General features: G+C 41.5%; 3 protein-coding genes across 8 annotated transcripts in view; 1 reads left to right on the top strand and 2 right to left on the bottom strand.

Moving 5' to 3' along the window:
• crtc3 (CREB regulated transcription coactivator 3) overlaps nt 1-22,491 on the top strand; it is a 255,583-nt gene that overhangs the window by 143,829 nt on the left and 89,263 nt on the right. For 4 of the 6 annotated variants that reach the window (XM_050041221.1, XM_050041203.1, XM_050041185.1 and 1 more), the window contains 4 exons: nt 13,432-13,482; nt 13,580-13,665; nt 16,268-16,317; nt 17,204-17,424. In XM_050041221.1, coding sequence (XP_049897178.1) covers nt 13,432-13,482; nt 13,580-13,665; nt 16,268-16,317; nt 17,204-17,424 — 408 coding nt within the window. The remainder of the gene's footprint in view (nt 1-13,431; nt 13,483-13,579; nt 13,666-16,267; nt 16,318-17,203; nt 17,425-22,491) is intronic. The other 2 variants (XM_050041212.1, XM_050041194.1) reach the window with 1 other exon arrangement.
• Nucleotides 2,517-3,287, bottom strand: LOC126388512 (nuclear apoptosis-inducing factor 1-like). Its single transcript, XM_050041687.1, has 3 exons — nt 3,087-3,287; nt 2,782-2,998; nt 2,517-2,647 (listed from the first exon to the last, which is right to left on the bottom strand). Exons 1-3 carry the CDS (start codon nt 3,285-3,287, stop codon nt 2,517-2,519), a joined length of 549 nt encoding a protein of 182 aa, XP_049897644.1.
• Nucleotides 20,602-22,135, bottom strand: LOC126388556 (uncharacterized). Its single transcript, XM_050041753.1, has 2 exons — nt 21,930-22,135; nt 20,602-21,829 (listed from the first exon to the last, which is right to left on the bottom strand). Exons 1-2 carry the CDS (start codon nt 22,039-22,041, stop codon nt 21,480-21,482), a joined length of 462 nt encoding a protein of 153 aa, XP_049897710.1. The 5' UTR covers nt 22,042-22,135; the 3' UTR covers nt 20,602-21,479.

Genomic DNA, 22,491 nt, shown 5'->3' with positions numbered 1-22,491 from the left:
GCTGCGAGGGTCATAAGGACAGAGGGATGTCGTATGCTGTAAAGCCCTGTGAGGCAAATTGAGATTTATGATATTGGGCTTTATAAATAAAATTGATTGATTGATTGATTGATTGATTGATTGATTGATTGATTGATCAGGGAGACAATAGGCTGTAACCTCTGATGCAACGATTGTGAGTTTACTGCATTCTTATGTCCCAAGGAACATCTCTGTTCATCCCAAAGACATATTTAATTGCTGCCAGGAGGACCGGACGTCGGCTGTTTGTAGCTCTCTCGTCACACAACACCGAGATCACAGAGCCCGTCTGCCAAAAAGTCACTGTATTCTCCTTGTACCTGCTCATTCATTCAAGTTTTTGACTGTTAGTTTTAGAGCCCTGCTTTTTAGCCTGCAACACAACCAAAAAACATCAGCCACTGCCATTGTTGAATGCCATCCTATTTGCTGATAGGTTGATGGCAGTCAACAAGGCAAGTATCGGCTGATAGTGATGTTCAGCTGATAAATGGATGCATCCCTATGAATTTCTAATTGGACTTGATTTGGGTAAAGTGCAGCATGTGCTGCTGACCTGATGTGACATAAAGCTGTGTTGTTTCATAGAGTAAGTGTGAAAGATCCTGAGGAGTAGAGCTGACAGGATCTATTAACAAATGAAAGGCAGGTGGAATATTCACAGTATGACATGCACACCTCCAACAAGGGCAGGAAGCAGACTAGAGATTCTAATAAAGATCCACTTGTCTATTTAGACATCACCTCAAACACTCACTCGGTGCATTATACTTTGTGGAAGAGGTGCAGCTTTGTAAGAGAAGAGCTCCATGTCATTGAAGCACAGAGTCAACATGTTTTTAACTGGACACCCTCGTAGTCACATGCAGTGTGAAGGCTGCTCCTTTGCTGGGCCCATGTCGTAGTAACAATGCTAGTGCATGGTGTTTGTGTTTCTGTTCTGCTGGTCATTTATTAACAGAGAACACAGTCCATCCATCCAGCTGCTTTTCAGTCTTGTAAGCCACTCTGGGCTCAGTTACACAAATCGCCATCAGGCCTTTGTTGGTTTAAAATGTTCTGTTTATGCTTTTGTAGTTGAATTGTTATTGGTCCAAGAAAAAAAATAAGATCCAAGTCCAAGAAATTGTCCTCCTCCCTCACTATGCCTCTCTCCTGAGCTTTTCCATCAGAGTGTCCAGTGTGTTTTTGACAGCATTTGTCTGATCTCAGCACTGATAAAGTATGAAGTGGATGAGAGAAGTGCTCCTGCAGTGGAGTACTTCTCACTGTGTTTAGCCAACAAGTTAAAAACAGGATATTGCTGTAGGACCTGGGCCAAGAATGAGTCTTGCATACAAACAGAATAAACACAGAGTGGATATATAATTTGCAGCACGCTGTCTGTTGTGCTTTAAACCAAAAATGTTGGGAACAATACTGGACGTCACACGGAGGCACCAAAAATGTAGGAAATCTACTAGGCGGGGATACTATTTGTTGGAAATGTATAACAATACTATGTTTAACACGGCAGCACCATTTGTTGGGACTTAAGCCTTAACACTTAATTAGATTTTAAGTTCAAAGCAGTTGGGTTCAGTAATTCATTCATTCACATGTCCTTGTATGTTTTATTCATTTGATCGAGACCTACAAGATGTCAGCATGGTACAGCTTATGTACATTAGTTTTATTCCAAATTACAGTCATTACAATTAGAAAAAAAACTGTGTTTGTATAGTTTTCTATTTCATTGCATTTTAAATAAACCCACTGGCCCTCATTTATCAAATGAACGTACGCCAGAATAGAGGGTGTACGCTCATTTCCACGCCAACTTCGGCATTTATCAATTTGGACGTGAGCGTAGGGTACGATCAAATCTTAGGCCAGGTCTCAGCTCATGTACGCAAGTTTTAAATCGGTGTGGACTTGCAGTGTAGTGTGTGGCTGTGTCGGATAATTGTTATTAGATCATACTAATGCAGTGTTGTTGTTAATAATAATAATAATAAGAAGAAGAAAGCATATACAGCCACATGTTCACTTAAAAATATGTAGCCTATGTTGTAAGATTAATTTCCCTTTCATTTTGAGACAGCCTACTTGTCAGACCAGACTACAGGTGACATAGGCCTAATTACAAGCAATTTAATTAATTTAAAGCGATGGCTAACCATTTGAGGCCCCAGCGCAGCCAGACGAGCCCATGCCCGGAGAGCCCTGTCTGGCACAGCCCCACCTGAGAGCTATGAGGAGGAGACAGGACATCATTCAGCGCTTCTAAAATGTAAAGTATGAAATACTTATGTCCAACAAGTAAACTATTCAGTAGCCTACAAGAAAAACACTGCACAACAATGAGTGATTTATTTTATTTATTTGATACTCTTGAGGTTTTCATTCATCTCTTTTAATGTCTCATTTATTGCTACCAGACACCGATTTATTTCTGCCATTGACCGACAGATTTTTGCCTGTTTTTCCAGGACTTCTGTAGTCAGGATCCAGGGTCATGGTGGTGGACCAGCGTGGGGGGCGGAGGACACGGGCGCTCTCTCATAGCTGGTGGTCTGGCTCTGTGCAGCTGGCTCCAGGCCGCTTTGTGCAGCTGAGGGCCCAGCACTGGTACCTGGCTCTTCGTCTGAGAAAAATGAAAAAAAATGTGTTATTTTGTAAAATTCTACATCTCAAGGAGCTATCCTAATAAATTGAAAACAGTCAAATAAACTCTGCAGATGTGTATTTCTTATGAATGGGGCACATTTTAATATTTACCATTATCTGGCTTAGCCACAGGTGGCGCATCGGTGTCTCCTCCGCCACTTATGCCTGAATTCGAAGGAGACCAAATAAGCGCTGCCACTCGCTCCGCAGTCTGGGTCAGTGCCAGGCTGGGGTCCGGCTGGCCTCCTCCAGTCTGGGTGCTGCTGCGCTTAAGGGCAGCAACACGTCTTTTGGTGGCGATTTTCAGATCTGACCAGTTTTTCTTGACCTAATTGTAAAGGTAAAATTGCAATAAGCTTTTATATATTTTACATGACTTGTGCAATATCACGGATGTATAAATTAAATATTCAAACCTCAGCTGGAGTTCCCTTGTCAACGCCAACGCTGTTGACTGCAGCAGTGATTTCTTTCCACACTGCTGCCTTCTGACTTCCTTTGAAGCCACTTTTTAGGCTTCCAGACAGAACTAATTTGTTTCTCTGGACTTCCGACGTTATGGTCTCGATTTCGGCGTCTGAGAAGTTTCTCTTCTTGCTCGATTTCTGCATCTCCATGTTGTCAACTCTAGCGGCGAGCCTTCTAATCCGTGAATATATAGGGGCGTGGTATTCAAATTACGATTGTTTTCAGCCACCACATTTATCAACACCCGATTATTCGTACGCCGTGATTGGCGCGATATGAACGTTTCATGAATCACACGTGCAACCTGGCTAAGGTGACTTCTGCGCCTGGATCTGCACCTGTTTCTACGCTCGTTTGATAAATGAGGGCCACTGTGATTAAACAGTGCTGAGTGCATTTTTCAGTAACTACAGAATGCTCTTGTCTGGTTTATTTCAGATTTACTGTATGCCTCATAATGAATCTAATAGAACACTTTGTTGAATTTGTGTTTTTCAGTGTCAAATGCTCAAGGACGGCAACATTTGTGCTATCGTCTATGTTGTTGATGAAAGCTAGTAATTAATTACAAATTCGAGCAAACCCTTCAATGTGTTCATATATTGCACAATGAAAAGAGGTAGTTGAATTTCCAGTGTAACATACTGTAAGTTAAGTAACAAGTATAAATTACAGTAAAAATGACTGACATGAGAAACCACAATATAAAAATAGTACTGTGCATATAATAATATAAGATAAGAGATAAGATAAGATACACCTTTATTGATCCCACAATTGAGAAATTCCAGTGTTAAGCAGTCACGGGGAAAGAGTCAGATTAAAGATTTCAAAATTTAAAAACTTAAAAAACTAGGCATGCAAAAAAAAAAGGGTACAAAAAATACAGGAGACAGCAATAAATAATAATAATAATAATAATGATAATAATAATAATAATGAGCAGTGGATAAAAAGTGAGCAATGGATTAAAGTGAACATATTTAGTGCAAAGTGAAAATTGTATGTGCAAATAAACAACAACAAGGGGGACAGTTATGCTTATTATGGTGTCCCTAAAGTGTCCATGGTGCAGTTTTTTTGTGAGCAGTGCTAGTCATGTAGCCTGACAGCAGCAGGCAGGAAGGACCTGCGATAGTGTTCCTTTACGCACTTTGGGTGAAATCAGTCTATCGCTGAAGTAGCTCTCCAGAGCTTTTATCTCCTCCTGCAGGGGGTGGGAGTCGTTAGTCCTCAGAGATGACAGCTTGGCTGTCATCCTCCTTTCTCCCACCACCTGCACAGAGTCCAGAGAGCATCCCAGGACAGAGCTGGCCTTCTTGATCAGCTTGTCCAGTCTCTTCCTATCTGCAACCGAGACGCTGCTGCCCCAGCAGACCACTCCGTAGAAGATGGCTGATGCCACCAGAGTGTCAAGGAAGGTCTTCAGGAGCGCCCCCTGCACTCCAAAAGACCTGAGCCGCCTCAGCAGGTAGAGTCTGCTTTGGCCTTTCCTGCACAGTGCTGTTATGTGATTAGTCCAGTCCAGTTTATTGTTAAGATGAACACCCAGGTACTTATAAGATGTCACCATCTCAATGTCCTTTCCCTGGATGTTCACCAGTGTTGGGGGGAGGAGTCTGCACCTGTGGAAATCCACCACCAGCCCACAAGTCCAAATGTAGTGTATAGCTTACAGCATGGAGCAGTCTCCACTCAGTCAAGTCCAAATCCTAGTACGGGTGAAGGAATAAAAGCTGCTTTTACAATTTAAGAGGACCTATTATGCTTTTTGGGGTTCCCCTTTCTTTAGTGTGTTATATAGTATTTTTCTACCTCTATAATGTCTGCTGAGTGAAAAAAAAAAAAAAAAGTCCAGGCTAAAGGGAGTTCTCTCTCCCCACAGACACACAGCTCCTCAGCTGCCTGAACCGGCTCGCTCTACTTCTTACCTTTACTTCTGTGAATTTATTGGCTCACAATGTAACACATTAGCTATGCACACAGCACCTGCCTGCAGACTACTGAGCCACACCCCCAAACAAACCTGCTTCGAGCAGAGCCAGAGCAGAGGCTGCAGAGAGTTTGAACTGTTGAGGAGCTGCCAAAAATTGCCCTTGTTTGGACTGCACAAGGAAGAAGGAACAAAGAAGAAGTGGTTGGAATTTATTAGAGATACAATTCCTCCACAATACAACCATGACACCTTATTGTGTTCCCTCTATTTTCCTGAGGACTGCTTCACAAACTGACAACAGTTTACAGCTGGATTTTCACAGTGGTTACTGCTGAAAGATGGGGCAGTTCCCACTCTGTTGGGCAAATCTGGCGACCTGTAAGTATGCTTTATGAGTTGTGAATTTGTTGTGTAAAAAAAACTAGGAAGCTGCTACCTAGCGTTTAAGTGTGGAGTAGATGGCTGTAGGAGCTAACGTTACATGTAATTTATAGCTCTGCGTTGAATCGACGCATAGGTTACGACGTAGGCTCCACGTCGATTTGGAGTCTACGTCGTAACCTACGCTGTAACCTAACGTGCACCTCCCCAGAATTGTAACTACGCGTGGCAGTGATGCAGACCTCTTGTCTGTCGCTGTATACTGACACCATTTCCCTCAGGGGAAACGGAGCTTGTATTTACTTTTAGAAGAAACAATAAATTGTGAAGACAGTAAGGCCTCCACTAAAATAGCATTTTAAGTCTTGTGTGTGATTTATCCTTCAGGGATTTATCCAGGTTTCATTTGAGAAGAGGGAAAGATCGCCGGCCACTAGGCTAATCAATACAATGTAAAATGCCATAGGCTTGTGTTAATAATGATAGCATGTTGTATTTGTTTAAAAAACGTGTTTAGTACAGGACAGTTGTTTTGTCAGTGAACATTGTGAGTTGTTATGGAGCCAAACTGTGTGCCGTTACCTTTGTTAAATGCTGCCGTTGTCCCTGGTTTTATAAAGGAAAAGGAAAAGATCGCTAGTTGCTAGGCTAATTTATACAATGTAAAATGCCATAGGCTTATGCTAATAACGTTAGCATGTTGTATTTGGGGGGAAAATGTGTCCGGATTAACACAAATGTTCGTCTGTGAATGCTGCGAGTTGTAGTGAAGCCAATTGGTGTACTTGTTTTTCAAATTGTCTCTATTAAGCCATAATTAATGTGTGTTTTGGGTGTGTTTTGAATCAACTAAACTGAACAGCACTTCACAGAAACCTCTGCCGCCGACTAGTGTTTTGGAGGTGCAACTGCAGAGTGACACAGATACACCACCGCACAAGTAAAAATGCTCACAACGGCAAAGGCGACGTGTGTAGGCTACATGCGTAGGGTCTTTGCACAACCATAAATCCCTTTTTAGGCTGTACACCCAGTGCGTAGCTGTAGGCCTCGGCTGACTGGCTAACCAAAGCTATTGTTTTAAAATGCTTTGCTACTCAGCTTACAGTAAGTTACACTGCTAGCTGGGTGCTCTCAGTAAGATGAATGTAACAATTGAATTGTGGAGAAACTAACAGAGCTAAGATGTACAACATGCCCATATTGACAAAAGTTTCAACATTTGTGCGATGCCCAATCTAAGCAGCTAGCTGCCACTAGCTCGAGCAGTTAGCTGACAGCACGGGAACTGCCCATTGGTCCGACAGCCCATTGGTCCGACATCCCATTGTTCCGACCATATTAAACCCATTGTTCCGAAGTCCCGTTGTTCCGAAATCATCATGATGCCCTGTGGTTAAGGTCTGGTTAGGTTTAGGCACAAAAACCACTTGGTTAGGGTCAGGAAAAGATCATGGTGTGGGTTAAAATGAAAAAGAAAGTGAAAACACATAAGCCGTGAGCCTGCTTTGCCTCAAGCCTTTCCCAGCTGACCCAGAGCCGGTCACGGCGCACCATCAAGGTAGAAATACGCCCGCCGGGAGCCGTTCAGCACCACGGACAGTTGGACTAATGGGATGTCGGACCAATGGGCTGTCGGACCAATGACATGGACCCGACAGCACAGCAGCAGTCAGGCCTGGGATCGAGTTAAGACCTGCATTTATTTGTCAAAATGTGTGGCTGCACAGGTTTGATTATGAATCAGCTTTTAATATACATTTTATGGAAAATGTACAACGTGGTTTTTTTTATACTTGGAGCTCTGTTACATGGAGGCCGTTCACAGTATTGTTGAGTTACATAGCTGGGGAGGAATTTATGTTATGAAGGGAGTGTGTGTCTCTGTCTCTACATACATTTGAATACGTTTGTTTGGTCTGCTGATTTTACAGGGGACAACACCGTTCAGCACTTTAGATGTTGACTGTTTTCACTTGGTGCAATATCAGTTTAAGTTACTTAATTTTTCCATTGTCTTTTAGAGTACATCACAGCAGGGCCCTGGTGCCCAACACCTCTCCACTACAGCCAGATTCCAGGATGTAGGATGCCAAACGGACCCTCCACAAACCTTCTCAGTTGGCACACACAGTCTGTGGCATCTCAGAAGATGGTAGTGATCAGCACACAGCTGTACAGGGTTACTCTGAGGGAGTAGCCCAAGAAACAAAGGTATGTAACACAGAAATTATGTGTTTTTGTGTTTGAGATACAGTACCTGAAAATATTTTCCAGTACTGAAATGCTGTTTCCCAAAAGCTTCAGGATATACATTTCTGCATCACATTATCACATTCCTTTGACTTTGTTATGATGTTAGAGCAGGAAAAAAAAAATATTCCACACATATATATATATATATATACTTTCGGCTTATACTTTCAGCTGTCATCAACACCTATAAAGGGCATAGGTTTCAAACCAAGATCGAGAACTCAGGTTGACTTGGGTGAGATAGAGGGAGAAACATAAAAAGAGCTAGTAGACCCTTATGACTCAACATGTAACCCTGGCTACTCTGTTATTACAGAGATATCTGAGATTCCATAAGTTTCATATTTTTTTGTATAGCTATTAGCAGAGTTTTTAAAAAATGTTGGAAAAGTAAAGCAACATATTCTTTTAGTTTAGTTTTACCCTAAGCAAAGGCTGTAAAAACAGACCCTACATACAGTAATTTGTAAATAATTGTATTTTTATTACCAACATAATAACATCAGGTAAAATATATGAAATAGCTGTGGCAAAACTTGAAATATATACAAGAAAGGTGGATTCAGGGAATCACTAAATTTCAAATAAATACTTAAATGCAAAATTTTACAGACTGTAGATGACCTGATGAAGCCCGTCTTTGTGGAGGTGTTTGAGAACCCAGTGCCATTTGCAGAGGAGATGCAGAAAATCCCCATCCCAAAGGACCTGGCATCCCATGCACTTCTCTCACTTCAGCCAAGGGGCAGCTATAGACCAACGCAGTGACCAGCAGGATCAGGTTTCTTCTGGCATATCCGGAGTACAACACAGGATGGGATGGACGCCTAAATGGAAAGAATTGTACACTATTAGTAGGGTTGGGTACCGAAAGTCGGTGCTTATATGGAACCGGTACCTATACAACCGATACCTACCGGACCGAAACAAAACGCACATTACGGTGCCTCCATTCGGTGCTTTTTTTTAATGCTATGTCTCCCTCTATTGTACGCTACACGTAACAGAATCATTCATTCATTCGTTAATTTGTTGAGTGTATATTATTATTTAAAGGCACGCTAAGCACCGTTGGGCGTCACTTCTGTTTACGTTCAACAATGTTATCAAACACAACGGAGCTAGCTTTTAAAACTGTTAATAGATTTCATATACCTATTTATTTCTAGGTATTTCTAATTTGCCTCAGCAATAAATAAATAAAAACATCGTTTTTATTATAATTTAAAACTGTTATACAAAATCTCACACACTTTTCAAAGGTGGCCCATTTGTGCCACTTTTCAACTTCCATAAAAAAACTCATATTTTGAGGTATCAGTTCAGGCACCGTTTAAGCTCCGGTACTGTTTTAAAAGTATTGGTTCAGCACCGGTATCGGAAAAAACCCAAACGATACCCAACCCTATCTATTAGTATTGCAGATAAAATGCTGTTGTGTTTATATTTATGTATCTATTTATTGCATATTATTTACAAAGTTTTTTGTAGTTTTAATTTTTTACATTTGCTAATATTTTATTTATTTATTTAAAAATAAAATTCTTTTGACAACAGACTTATTTGTCATTTCTTTAATAGTGGGTTTTTTGGTATAATGAAACCTTGGTGTTCAGAAATGAGTTTACACAGTTGTATCTCATTACATGTCATAAAAACTCACTCTTCTTCAGTTCTATGCCGTAAGGGTCCATAGTCATACCTGTAAATGTTGTGGGTGTTCTGCATGGTGTACGGATTCAAACAGTCAGGCTCTAGGCCTGAATGGTGTTTTAAACATGTAGGATGAACTGGAACCTGGTTCATTACTCCAAAACCCAATAAGTAAAAAGGAGACAAGGCATACTGTTTTTCAAGTAAGCAAATAAACAACAAACAATATTGCATAGAACAAAACTGATCCAGGAAGCAACATGTGTTTTACTATGAAACTTTTAATTCATGTAAATGATGTGGAGAAACTGTGATACATTGGTACATTGTACATATTGTAGATTACAAAGGTGAAGATGATTATAAAATGCAGCTACATTTTAGTAGAATGGTTTCAGTAAACATGACAGCTAAGACAGCTGGATGTACCAGTAATTTTTATTCATTTGTTTCTGTATAATACAGAAATCTGTCATCTCAATTTCCTGTGGTAAAATTGATGAATTCACGGGTTAAAACTTGTGTGATGTGAATGGAGAATGTGTTAGTAGCAAAATTTATAATAACTTTGGTAATCATAAGTGCTAATATCATAGGCAACTGGACTTGCTTGCGTTTGTTGGAGACGTTTCGCCTCTCATCCAAGAAGCTTCTTCAGTTCTAAATGACTGGTACGAAGTTGCAGGCTTTAAACCCTGTGTGGGTGGGAACCCTTGCAGAGTCGTAGAGGTCACGTGAGCTCTTAGTTTCAGAGTCGATAAGGTCACGATGTGAGTCGTTGACCCACCTGGCCACCATGTGAGTCGTTAAGGTCACAATGTGAGTCTTTGACCCACCTGGCCACCATGTGAGTCATTAGGCACAATGTGAGTCTTTGACCCACCTGTCCACCATGTGAGTCGTTAGGGTCAGGTGGGACCAGGGGTGAATGGGTGTGAAGTCGTCTGGGGAGGGATCCCAAGACTGCATTGTAGGTGGGGGATAAGTAGTGTAATGACCCAAAACACACCTAGTAGATGACAACTGCCTTGCTGAGGAAGCTGAAGGTGAAGGTGATGGACTGGCCAAGTATGTATCCAGCCCTAAACTCACCTGTGCACCTGTGGGGCATCCTCAAGCTGAAGGTGGAGGAGCGCAAGATGTCTTGACATCCATCTGCTCCATGATGTCATCATGGAGGAGTGGGAGAGGATTCCTGAAGTAATGTGTGAGCTCTGGTGAATTCCATACCCAAAAGGGTTAAGGCAGTGCTAGATAATAATGGCTGGCACACAAAATATTGACACTTTAGGCACAATTTTGACATGTTCACTGTGGGGTGTACTCACTTATGTTGCCAGCTGTTTAGATGTTGATGGCAGGTGTCGCAAGTTTTGAGGGAGCGTGCAATTGGCATGCTGACTGCAGGAATGTCCACCAGAGCTGTTGCCCGTGAACTGAATGTTCATTTCTCTACCATAAGCCGTCTCCAAAGGTGTTTGAGACAGTTTGGCAGTACATCCAACCACAGACCACGTGTAACCACACCAGCCCAGGACCTCCACATCCAGTATGTTCACCTCCAAGATCGGTTGAGACCAGCCACCCGGACAGCTGCTGCAACAATTGGTTTGCATAACCAAAGAATTTCTGCACAAACTGTCAGAAACCGTCTCAGGGAAGCTCATCTGCATGCTCGTCGTCCTCATCGGGGTCTTGACCTGACTGCAGTTCGTCGTCGTAACCGACTTGAGTGGGCAAGCGCTCGCATTCAATGGCGTCTGGCACATTGGAGAGGTGTTCTCTTCACAGATGAATCCCGGTTTTCACTGTTCAGGGCAGATGGCAGACAGGGTGTGTGGCGTCGTGTGGGTGAGCGGTTTGCTGATGTCAACGTTGTGGATCGAGTGGCCCATGGTGGTGGTGGGGTTATGGTATGGGCAGGCGTATGTTATGGACAACGACCACAGGTGTATTTTATTGATGGCATTTTGAATGCACAGAGATACCGCGACGAGATCCTGAGGCCCATTGTTGTGCCATTCATCCAATATCATCACCTCATGTTGCAGCATGATAATGCACGCCCCATGTTGCAAGGATCTGTACACAATTCCTGGAAGCTGAAAACATCCCAGTTCTTGCATGGCCAGCATACTCACCGGACATGTCACCCATTGAGCATGTTTGGGATGCTCTGGATCAGCGTATACGACAGCATGTTCCAGTTCCTGCCAATATCTAGCAACTTCGCACAGCCATTGAAGAGGAGTGGACCAACATTCCACAGGCCACAATCAAAAACCTGATCAACTCTATGCAAAGGAGATGTTTGCACTGCGTGAGGCAAATGGTGGTCACACCAGATACTGACTGGTTTTCTGACCCCCCCAATAAAGCAAAACTGCACATTTCAGAGTGGCCTTTTATTGTGGCCAGCCTAAAGCACACCTGTGCAATATTCATGCTGTCTAATCAGCATCTTGATATGCCACACCTGTGAGGTGGGATGGATTATCTCGGCAAAGGAGAAGTGCTCACTAACACAGATTTAGACAGATTTGTGAACAATATTTGTGAGAAATGGTCTTTTGTGTATATGTTTTAGATCTTTGAGTTCAGCTCATGACAAATGGGAGCAAAAACAAAAGTGTTGCGTTTATATTTTTGTTCAGTATATATATGTACATGTATATGTATATATATATACTGTATGTGTGTGTGTGTGTGTATATATATATATATATATACATATATATACACATATACACATATATACATACAGTATATACTGTATTTCCTTATTATCGGTGACACAGAGGAAAGTCTGCACCCCATGTATCGTCCATGGAACGAGACAGCACACCAACATTTTCAGAACAAAATAAAACAGGCTGCAGTGAGAGTCTCTCTCTCCATGGGATATTTAAATATAGCGGGTTTGCCTTCTCAGGCAAGCTCAGGGGTTTAGTTTTGCCTTAGCCCAATGTTATGTAATGCTTTTTTTTTCTCTGAGTGAGGATTAGAATATATGCAGTTCACATGATCTGGCCGAAATTAATACATATAAACGCTTGAAGGTCCACTTATTACTAAAGGTTTCAGTGGGTTTTGAGTGGTGTTAAGCCCTGGCTGATTTAAGAAGCAATTAAGAATTACAGCTATGAGTCACAGTGCCAGGGTGTAAACACTTAGAGCAGAGGAGTAGCCTACAGCAAGTCTTTTTGGTGTGATCTCTTTTCTGCCAATTGTTGTCAGTGGAAAAGGAGCAGTATCAGTGGTAGAAAAAAAATCTAATGTTACCTCTACGGCTGAAAGACCTCTGATTACTATGAAGCTCCATCACTTAACACCCATATTGAGTACATTGCATGGTGAAAGGTTGTCCTGTTTCTGCTCCAGTTATGCCTCTGCGAGCAGCAGCAAGTAGACACTTTGGAGGGGGGAATGTAATGATGCCGGACTGTTGTATTGCCTCATTGTCCCATCTGCTCCTGCAGCTGAAAAGCTGCCCCTCAAAATGAAAGAGCCTCAGAGAGAATGAGAGCATGGAAGGACAAGGAATGGGTGGGCAGTAGTTCAAAGGCTAATGCAAGAGAAGCTGAGTTGAAGTCTGTGCGCTGAGGAGACTTGAAGGAGGTATCAAAAGAAACAAAAATATTTTCCTAATAAGTAACAGAGTGCGCTGGAAGTGTTGTCGCTAAACACAAGAGAACACATGCGGAATACACAAGTTAAGGGGGGGGGGGGGGTCAACAGATAGGAGGAAGAGAAAAAGGCCCTTTGTGGCATGCGAAAAACAATGGCTCTCCCTTCAGTCTTTGAACCCTCCACCCAACCTCTCTTCCTCCGGTCCTCATCTCTGTGACTGATAACATGATGCCAGATGCCCAGCTTTTGTGTTTATGAAACTACACAGTAATTTCAATGTTTATTCCAAAGGGCCTGTTCCTGTCAGAGCGACTGATTATTGTGCCAGACATGCCAGGATGAGTCAAACAGCTGGTTAATATTGAATATACTTTAATGTTCCTCTGCTTTTGTTTTTTTTATATTTGTTTTCCCTTCCCTGTTTGTTTCTCATCGAGGCTGGCATGCAGCTAGTGTAAATGAAGCAGAGGTGGATAGCTCTGGAAATGGTGAGTTGAACATTATCTCAGTAATGGATAGTTAATGTGTACTGTATTAGTTTGTGTATATAACACATTTAATTCAATTGTACCTTCTTCTTTGCAGTCTTCTCCTTCCCCACCCTGACTAACGAGGAGAATCTAATTGGTGTCAGTAAGCCCCTTCCCAAACAGCTGTGGGAGGCCAAGAAGGTGACACTGTGACACTCACTTAATACTTATGACATCAGCGTCTGCTTGATACTTTTTGTGTTGTTTGACAGATTATTATCCTAGCATTTACTTCTCTCATACCTGGATGTATTGTTGATGCTATTTTATTCACTGCTCTGTTTTATACCATCACTCACTACTCTTTATACAGTATCAAATATACTCGATGTATCGCAGCTTGTTCCACATGCAGTGTATAAAATCACTTTTTTTCTTTAAGCCACCTGCATGACACACTTCTTCATTGCGGTTCTCTCGCTCTCTCCTGTGGCTCGCTCCCTCCCACAGCCACACACACACACACACACACACACACAAAGATTCAAAAACATGATGTGTCACACAGACACCCATTCAGATCACTTCTCCTGAGCGACAATGTGTAAGCAGGGCGAAGCACATTTCTTATCTACAGGGCTCCAGACCGCTAAGGATACTATTTTGTCACATTTTGCAACCATAGAGCACTACTGCAACTTGCAAATATTATTAACTAAGGATGTCCCGATTTTTTTTGCATCGGATCCAATACCGAGTCCTTTATTTTGAAACCTAGTCCGATACAGAGTCCGATCCGATACTTTGCAAAGCATTAAGAAAGAAAAAAAAAAGAATGCTTCCAAGTTGTCCCATAACGTTTGTTTTTTATTTAAATAGTATCCAAAAAGCTTATCGGTGGTTCAGCAGCACAAAATGTAAACAAATTCAATATCTTCTTCTTGTCTTCCACAAACAAAATAGGCCTATATCTTTTGTAGCGGTTTGACACATGAAACAAATATATTTCTTTTACTCAGTCAAACCCCACAAAGAAATCATAAAACCCATAAAACAGGACCCTTAACACCAAAATTAAATTGTTTTTACCTGGTTTCTGTAGAACAAAAGAATTATACTCAATTTTCAAAAATACAAATACAACTGTAATCAGTTTCAAGAAAGTATATATTTTTTTGTTCAATCCAGTTCAAACAAAAAACTCCACTCTGGGATTTCCAAATAACATATCACAGTTCAATTCAGTTCAATCCACACAGTTCGCTAAACAAAAGAAAACTCCACCCCAGGTTTTCTCGTAAACAAGGAAGTAAAGAAAATCCACAGTTCGCTCTGACTCAGTTCAGTTTCAAAACAATAAATCAACCCGACCCAAAGGTTCCAAATAAGGAATAATGAAACAAAAAGTAACCCCCGGCTTTTGCCAACTCACGGGACCGTGGGTGAATGCCATAACGCTCCGGCGTTGTTTCGGGCGTGGAGGCTCCGTAGGATCCCTTGATATCCGTGGCGGGGAATCTGAGGTGAGGCCGGTGGCCGGATGGATGATATTCCACAGGGAAGCGCACCTATTTCGCGGACTTTGAACAGTGTAAAATGCTGTGGTAGGCCGAATACGAGGACTTATGGCTCATTTCTCACTCGCCGGCGTCTCTTGCCATACTGCCAGGAGCAGCATAATATAGGGGCCGGTCTACCTAGGCTCAGCTGATCGAGCCATCCCACTGGCAGATAGCACCGGTGGGTGTGTCTGAAGGTGAGCAAGCCATCAGCTGATAACCACTGTCTTATAAAAAACAAATATATTTATAAAACATACAGGATTGCCACACTTTATACATTGGAAAGTGGAGGCAACAATGAACAACATAGATGAAAATCCTGGCCATTTTTGTTGTTTTGATTCCTCCGATCTTTTATTACCAACTTTGTAAAAAATAATGTGATCGGCGCCGATACCCGATCCGGGACATCCATATTATTAATATATTATTTAGAGAACTATAAGTTCATTTCCAGCTTGCAATTAATAAATCATCACATTTAATGACACCGCAGTAATAGTTTAATTTAGTGAGATTAAGTTAAGATGAGCTGAAGAAGCATGTGTCTTTGTACCGGCAGGGCTCCAGACGACGACTATTTAGTCACATTTTATGACCATGGAGACCAGTGCAAATTGCAAATACTATTATTACATAAATGGAGAGCTGTTAGTTGGTTTCCAGCTCACACTGAGTAAATCCTCACATTTAAAGGCGCAGCAGCAACAGTTTAACTTTGTGCTAACTGCTAACTGTTGACAGGAAGCATCAAGTTCACAGAAAAAACATCAAAATTTTAAGCCCAAGACGAGCCAAGTGCTTCAAAATAAAAGCACCAGTAGTTCTGATTTGATTTATTCAATTATAATAATACTTGATTTAACTTTTATACTAGTACTTTATTTAACTTCATTATATGACCGTAGTTACTTATTTAACTTCATTGTAACTGTAGTTAATTTAATGATATTGTATTTTAGTATTCCAGAAGTTTAGTAGATTTGAAAATATTGAGCAATTGAGCTATCATGTTTTGCAATATAGCCTAAAAAATGTTTTTAAAGCTATATCACCCAGCCCTACATATAGCACACATACTAGTGGCAGCCACCATGTTGTCTTTTTTTTTGCAGCTGTTGTGGTTTGTTTGTTTTTTTAGGTGGGGATGGGGGAGTGCCTATTTTGCCCATTTTGCCTATTTTGTCCTGATGCCATAAAACATGTTTGTGCTTTGAGGCTAAATAGTGTTTTTGTTGCAGGTTCAGTCTTTGGCATCAAGGCCTAAATCGTGTGAAGTGCCTGGAATCAAGTAAGTCAAAGAGCAGAAGCACAAGGTCAACCTGTAATTTTTGCTTATCGTAAATAAACCTTTCCTTTTGATTCTAATTATACTCACATCATCATTAGTGTGATGTTGTAACCGGTCAAGAGAAATAAGGGAATTCATGAAATGAAATGCCACACATTCCCACCTCATCAAACAGGATGTCTTTGTTCCTCTTTACATCTCAAACCCTTTTGAAATAAGAGGAACGGAGTATATTACAGACAGATTCCTTTGAGCATTGTTTTCCCCTTGCAAACGACCTGTGGTGTCATGATTTAGAAGCACGTTTCCATTTTTATTAGCAGCTCAATGGCTTTCTGGCAGCAGTTTTCCTGTACCATGTGGCCAGTAGATGCTTAGGTGTAATTTAGAGTTCATATTATCATACAGAAAACAATACAGCCTAGCTCTGTTCCTGTTCAACTAGCACCAAGCTGCTTTGGCTTTTTTATTTCATGCTGTCTCTTTTTCTGACACTCTTTGTATGTTTGTGGAGAAAAGCATTTGTTTATTGTTTTGTGTTGTGCCAGTTTGTGTGTATTTATGTGGGGACAGACAACAATGAGTCACTGTTGCTGCTCATATGCTGTTTATGCAGCATGTGAGCAGAAATGGAAATTAGAGAAATAATGGAAGAAATAGAGAGTGTGTGGAAAGAAGAGGCTGCTAGAACAAGTGGATGGGAGTCAAAGAAACAAACATCTTGACAATTTGAAATGGCAAAGGCAACACATTGAAGGACCTTGCAATATGTGTGTGTGTGTGTGTGTGTGTGTGTGTGTGTGTGTGTGTGTGTATATATATATGGATTGAGTATCAGTGTTGTTCTTGATGAGTCAAACAAGTTTTCTGTGTACCTTTGCTGCAGTATATTCCCGTCTCCAGAGCAGACCCTTGGACTGTCCCAGTATCAGGGCTTGTTAAATACAGGCGGTTCCCTGCCCGACCTCAGCAACCTGCACTTCACCTCACCACTCTCCACCCCGCTGGACCCTGAGGACAATGGCGGGTACCCCAACCTCAGCGGGGGCAGCAGCACCGGAAACCTGCCGGCCGCCATGATGCACCTGGGCATAGGCAACTCGCAGGGTGGGTGGAGTGCAGCTTTGAGTTTTTGTGTATATAACGTGTGCATGAGCGAAGTGGTGCCTTTTTTGGCAACTAGGTTTGTCGGCACCATCACAAAGATTTGCCACCTGCACTGACTGATATCCACTCACATATTCTGGGCTCTTCTTTTTCTTCTGGGTTTAATTCACCGGTGTATAAATATCAGCAGCAGCAAAGCAGCATCCTTCATAAGTTATTCATAGCTTAGTGAAATTTTGCATGCAGTAGTTCACCCTATCCTCCCCTTTTTCTGACACCCTCTGCCTCAAACACACACACTGCTTGTGTATCTGTCTTTGTGTCAGTCCTCAGTCCTGATAAAGGTACTACTAAAATGCATAAAGCTGGTGGTTTGCAGGCCAGGTTCGGGTGGTTGATTAACCTTAGTCTCATGATGTTAACGTCCATCGCAAAATTTTACTAAGGACATCATCTTATAACAGTTCAGTAGACATCGCCCAACCTTACATGTCATCTTACAAGTGTTGTTGCAGTTGGCATGATGGCAGGGGCTGTTCTTCGTCCTTTGGCATTTAATGGCAGACGAGAACACTTCTAGGTGTATATGTTGCCCAAGTCCGAAAGAATTGCATTCCTGGTACCTACAGTACTAACAGTATTGGAGAAAAATAAATACCATCACTTTTTTCAGAATTTTGGCATCAACTTGGTACTGAAGTATTGATTCTCATGACATCCCTAGGTTTCAGTGCACCTGATGCTCACCCTCCTCATATGAAGTATACTCCAGCTCTCTTCACAGAATTGTTGTTTTCATTTTTCCATCCACTGCTTTGTCCAAATTTGGCATTTGGCACAAACATCTATGTGGACTCAACAATGAACAGATTAGATTTTGGTGGTTAAAGGTCAAAGTCACTGTGACCTTGTCCCATTCTCATGAACGCAGTATCTCAAGAACACCTTGGAGGATTTTTTTTTTTTTTTTTTCTTCTTTTCAAATTTCGCTCAAACATCCACTTTCAATCAAGGGTGAATTTTTTAGAATTTGGTGGTCAAAGCTTAAGGTCACATCAACCTCACTCATTGCACTCTCTTGGATATGGCATCTCAAGAACACCTTGAGTGAATTTCTTCATGTTTTTGGCCATATCTTAGGAATTCATTCGCTAATTATGACAAAATTTCACACTGATGTCGAATAGAGTAAACTAATGAAGTGATGGCATTTTATACTGAAAAGGTTCACTGTGACATCATAATGTTCTGCAAAAACACTTTCTGGCCATTATTTAAATCTTTTGAATCGCTGTTGCTACTTTTGGGTGTCCATCTTTAAACTGTGCTGATTGTATAGATCTTCTGTGCTGCTGGGGTGAAGATGTGTGTGAAGCATCCATGTTTTTACAGACATGGATGTAAACTGTGCAGTAAGTGCAACTTGACTGGTTTGCGGAGGCATACAACAGAGAGGCGGTAATTTTAGTTGCTGATTGTCTTTCTCTGCCTTGGTACTTTCACTTACGAGAATATGTCCCCAGGATTTCGGGTGTTGCATGGCAACACAACTCTAATCACAGTCTACCTGTCATTCAGTGTGTTATCTAAATTTATTTACTTGTTCAGCATGTGCCCTCTTGACTATCAAGACAAAAGAAATCTGTGTGTGGCAATGGAAATGAGTAATCATCTGTGGGGATCTGCTCTTTGTATGTTGTTTGTATGCTCTTTATGCTTCTTTGCTCTCTGTAATAATCTGGTCTGTCCCAGGCTTAGACTCAGAGATGGCAACTGCTGCTACAGTGTTTTGAACAGATTCCAGGTTCCTTCCTCTGCCAGCCGACTGTTCATTATGGATCACTTGCTGAATGATCTCTCTGTCTCCAACTTCCTCACTATAATCTCTGCTGCCCGATCTTATCACACCCACTGCTATGCTATCTCAGTCTTTCCCTTCTGTATTTTGTGATTGTAAGTGTGGTTGGGCTCCCATGTTGAACACAGCCACAGCCAAGCCAATCCCTGGCTGAGCACCAAAGTGAAAGAGGAACTTTGACCCTGTTTTGGCTAGCTACAATCTGCTCTTTTCTTTTCCCTCACATTCCCTCTGTCTACTCATTTTCCTTTGCTCTGCTTTCCATCTTTCTCTTCATCCCCAGTCACACAATAAAGTATAGTGTTTTGGGTCTGGGACTGGAGAGCATGCTGGAAAATTGACGACATGCCACATCATAACTTCCACATGTTCACCTTGGTTTCTAAGGGCCAGCTGCCTTAGTGCTTCGTGTGGATGCTTCTTCATCCATACTAATGCTCTTTAAATCTTTAATAGTGTGGATGCTTCTACAGCCACACTTACATTCTTCAATTCTTTATTGTTATTAATTCAGCATTTTTTGACATCTAACTACTTCTGCATACTTTGTGCTAGGGCTGCTCGATTAATCAAATTTTAATCTGGATTACGATTTCAGTTTTCAGCGATTATGAAAACAAAATAATCGACATAAAACGATTATGCGCTTCTAGTCAGTTTACTCTCGTTGTCTTGTGTTGCAAATCAAACGCACCCGGAAGCCACGCATGCGCAATACTGCCCCCCTCCCCTCCTCTCCTCTTTTCACTCCACAAGCCAGTCAATTAGATGAACTACGAGTAATGCGAGGGGCAGGTGATCACAGAATTTTTCTAAAACAGCGTGCGGAAAATGGCAGAGAGAGAGTTGGTGTGTGTGTGTGTGTGTGCGCGCGCGCGCGTGTGCGCGTGCGTGCGTGCGTGAGTGACGTACTCCGCCGTGTGCGATCCAGAGAGCAGAGGAGAATTTTAAACACACCTGTACAGACAGAAATGACATACCGTCATGTAAACAATATAAGTTATCACGTGCGCCGCATAATCGTTTGCATAATCGTAATTTCAATTTTGACTAAAATAATCGTGATTAGGATTTTTTCCATAATCGAGCAGCCCTACTTTGTGCTACAGAAACCGTTCAACTATCAGAACAAATTCCAGGAACTTTTATTGCCAGGAATTTATTTACCTGGGTAAAATAATTCCTGGTAATCTGTGTGGTTTGCATTTCCACCACACCTCAAAGTTCTGGGAATTTTCTTCAAATTAGCGTGACGACGTAGATGATTCGGCGTGTGTCCTGTATTTGGCTCCGCCAGCTTGGCTGGTTACGTCCTGGGGCCTATTGCACAAAACTAGGATAAGGGATTAAGCCGGGATATCTTGGTTATCCTGGCTCAATTTATCCGTGATCTGGTTGCACAAAAGCGGGATATTGGAAAGCGGGATATGTTATGACATAAGTTACCATGGAGATTTATTCTGTGGAACTAGCCTGCTCCAGACCAGGCTAAGTTCCAGGATCTATTCAATCTCATCCCTTATCTCAGTCAGCAGTCACCACAAACGGAAACCAATAGTTATTCCACTGCCCACTGCACATTGTTATCACATTCAACCAGACCCACTGTCATTATTTAAACATTTGTGATCATTAATTGCAATCATTTTAGATAAATGATGATTTTAGATGATTTTGCAATCATTAGATAATTTACAGTTTTCCATAGACTATATATAAAATACACATCCCATATAAATATAAATACACATGAAAGAGTAACATGATGTTCCTTTATTGAATAAGGATAAATCAAAGCAAGTAAACCATGAGCTCCTTTCAAAACTGAAGTCACACAGTGACTCTACAAGATAGAAAGCACGGAATCAAAGCATATTATACAACACAAGAATAAATCAAAGGTCTGTATATGATACACCCCGCATGTCTGCACACTAAAATAAATGCAGGACAAATCCATACACAACAAATGAACAGAAAAATGAATGGATGCAGTAGCCTCCCTGCAAGCTTGTATACACACAGTATACAGCACAAACAACATAAGAGGCCAAATCAATTTAAATTGAATTAAAAAAGAAAACACAAATTCCTCTGCCAATGTAAGCCATATTTAACTGAAATTCACAGCATGCATCTCTGCCACTGCAGGACATATTTAACTGAAATTTAAAGCATGCATGTTAACTAAAATAATTTAACACATATTGGTCCCTGACCAGCCGACCACTGTCGTCATCAGGAAGATGGCAGGATTGTCCCAGTCCATGTATGATGGCACTCTGGGGCCCCTCTCCTTCCTCAGGCAGGCCACACTGTGGAGGACAGCACAGGCCACAGTGATGTCACATGCCCTCAAAGGGCTGACCCTTAAGTGGTTAAGACAGTGAAAGCGTGCCTTCAGGAAGGTCATTTCGATCCTGGCCCTTGTCCTGGCATGGGCATGATTATAGGCCTGCTGTGCTTCCTGAGGGTCTGTGTATGGTGTGAGGAGAAAAGGCTGGCAGGCATACCCCCTGTCCCCCAGCAACACACCAGAGAATTCACCTGTCAATACAAAATCTCATCACAACCTCATAAAGAGAGTGACATTCTTGATACAGCCATGATGTAAAAAGTGGTTATTAATAGAGGTTGTGTGGCTCACCTTGTGATAGGCGCTGATAGATTCCAGAGGTCCAAAAGACTTGGGAGTCATGGACCGAGCCGGGCCACTTTGCCACAACATTGCTGATCAGATAGTCAGCATTGCAGACCATCTGAAATTGTAAGATGAAGACTATTAAACCAATCAATGCACATCACAAGCAATGCACAGTGTTCATTAATTGACAATATCAAAAAGTCATGTTCACCTGAACATTAATGCTGTGAAAGGATTTCCTATTCACAAAACCCCCCTCATGGGCACACCCCACACACAAACACACGCACACAAAATTGCATACATATAATGAAACAGCAGAGGAGCATGGAGCATGAGGAGCAAAGATAAGATAAGATAAACTTTATTTATCCCAAAGAGAAATTCAATTAAGTCAGTGAGCTCATCTATTTATCAAAGAGTTATACAGCCTGATGGAGTTACATTTACACAATTTCACTCACATCTGCAGTCAGTTTAACTTACAATTTCAACTGATTCATAATCAGAGTACAACTACGTTTTCAGAGATGTTAATTAACTATTTGGATTGTAATTGTGATGG

Source organism: Epinephelus moara, chromosome 1 (assembly GCF_006386435.1).
Source record: "Epinephelus moara isolate mb chromosome 1, YSFRI_EMoa_1.0, whole genome shotgun sequence".
NCBI classification, from domain to species: domain Eukaryota; kingdom Metazoa; phylum Chordata; class Actinopteri; order Perciformes; family Serranidae; genus Epinephelus; species Epinephelus moara.
Note: the sequence above shows the minus strand (reverse complement) of the source record. Positions and strands in the feature narration are given on the sequence as shown.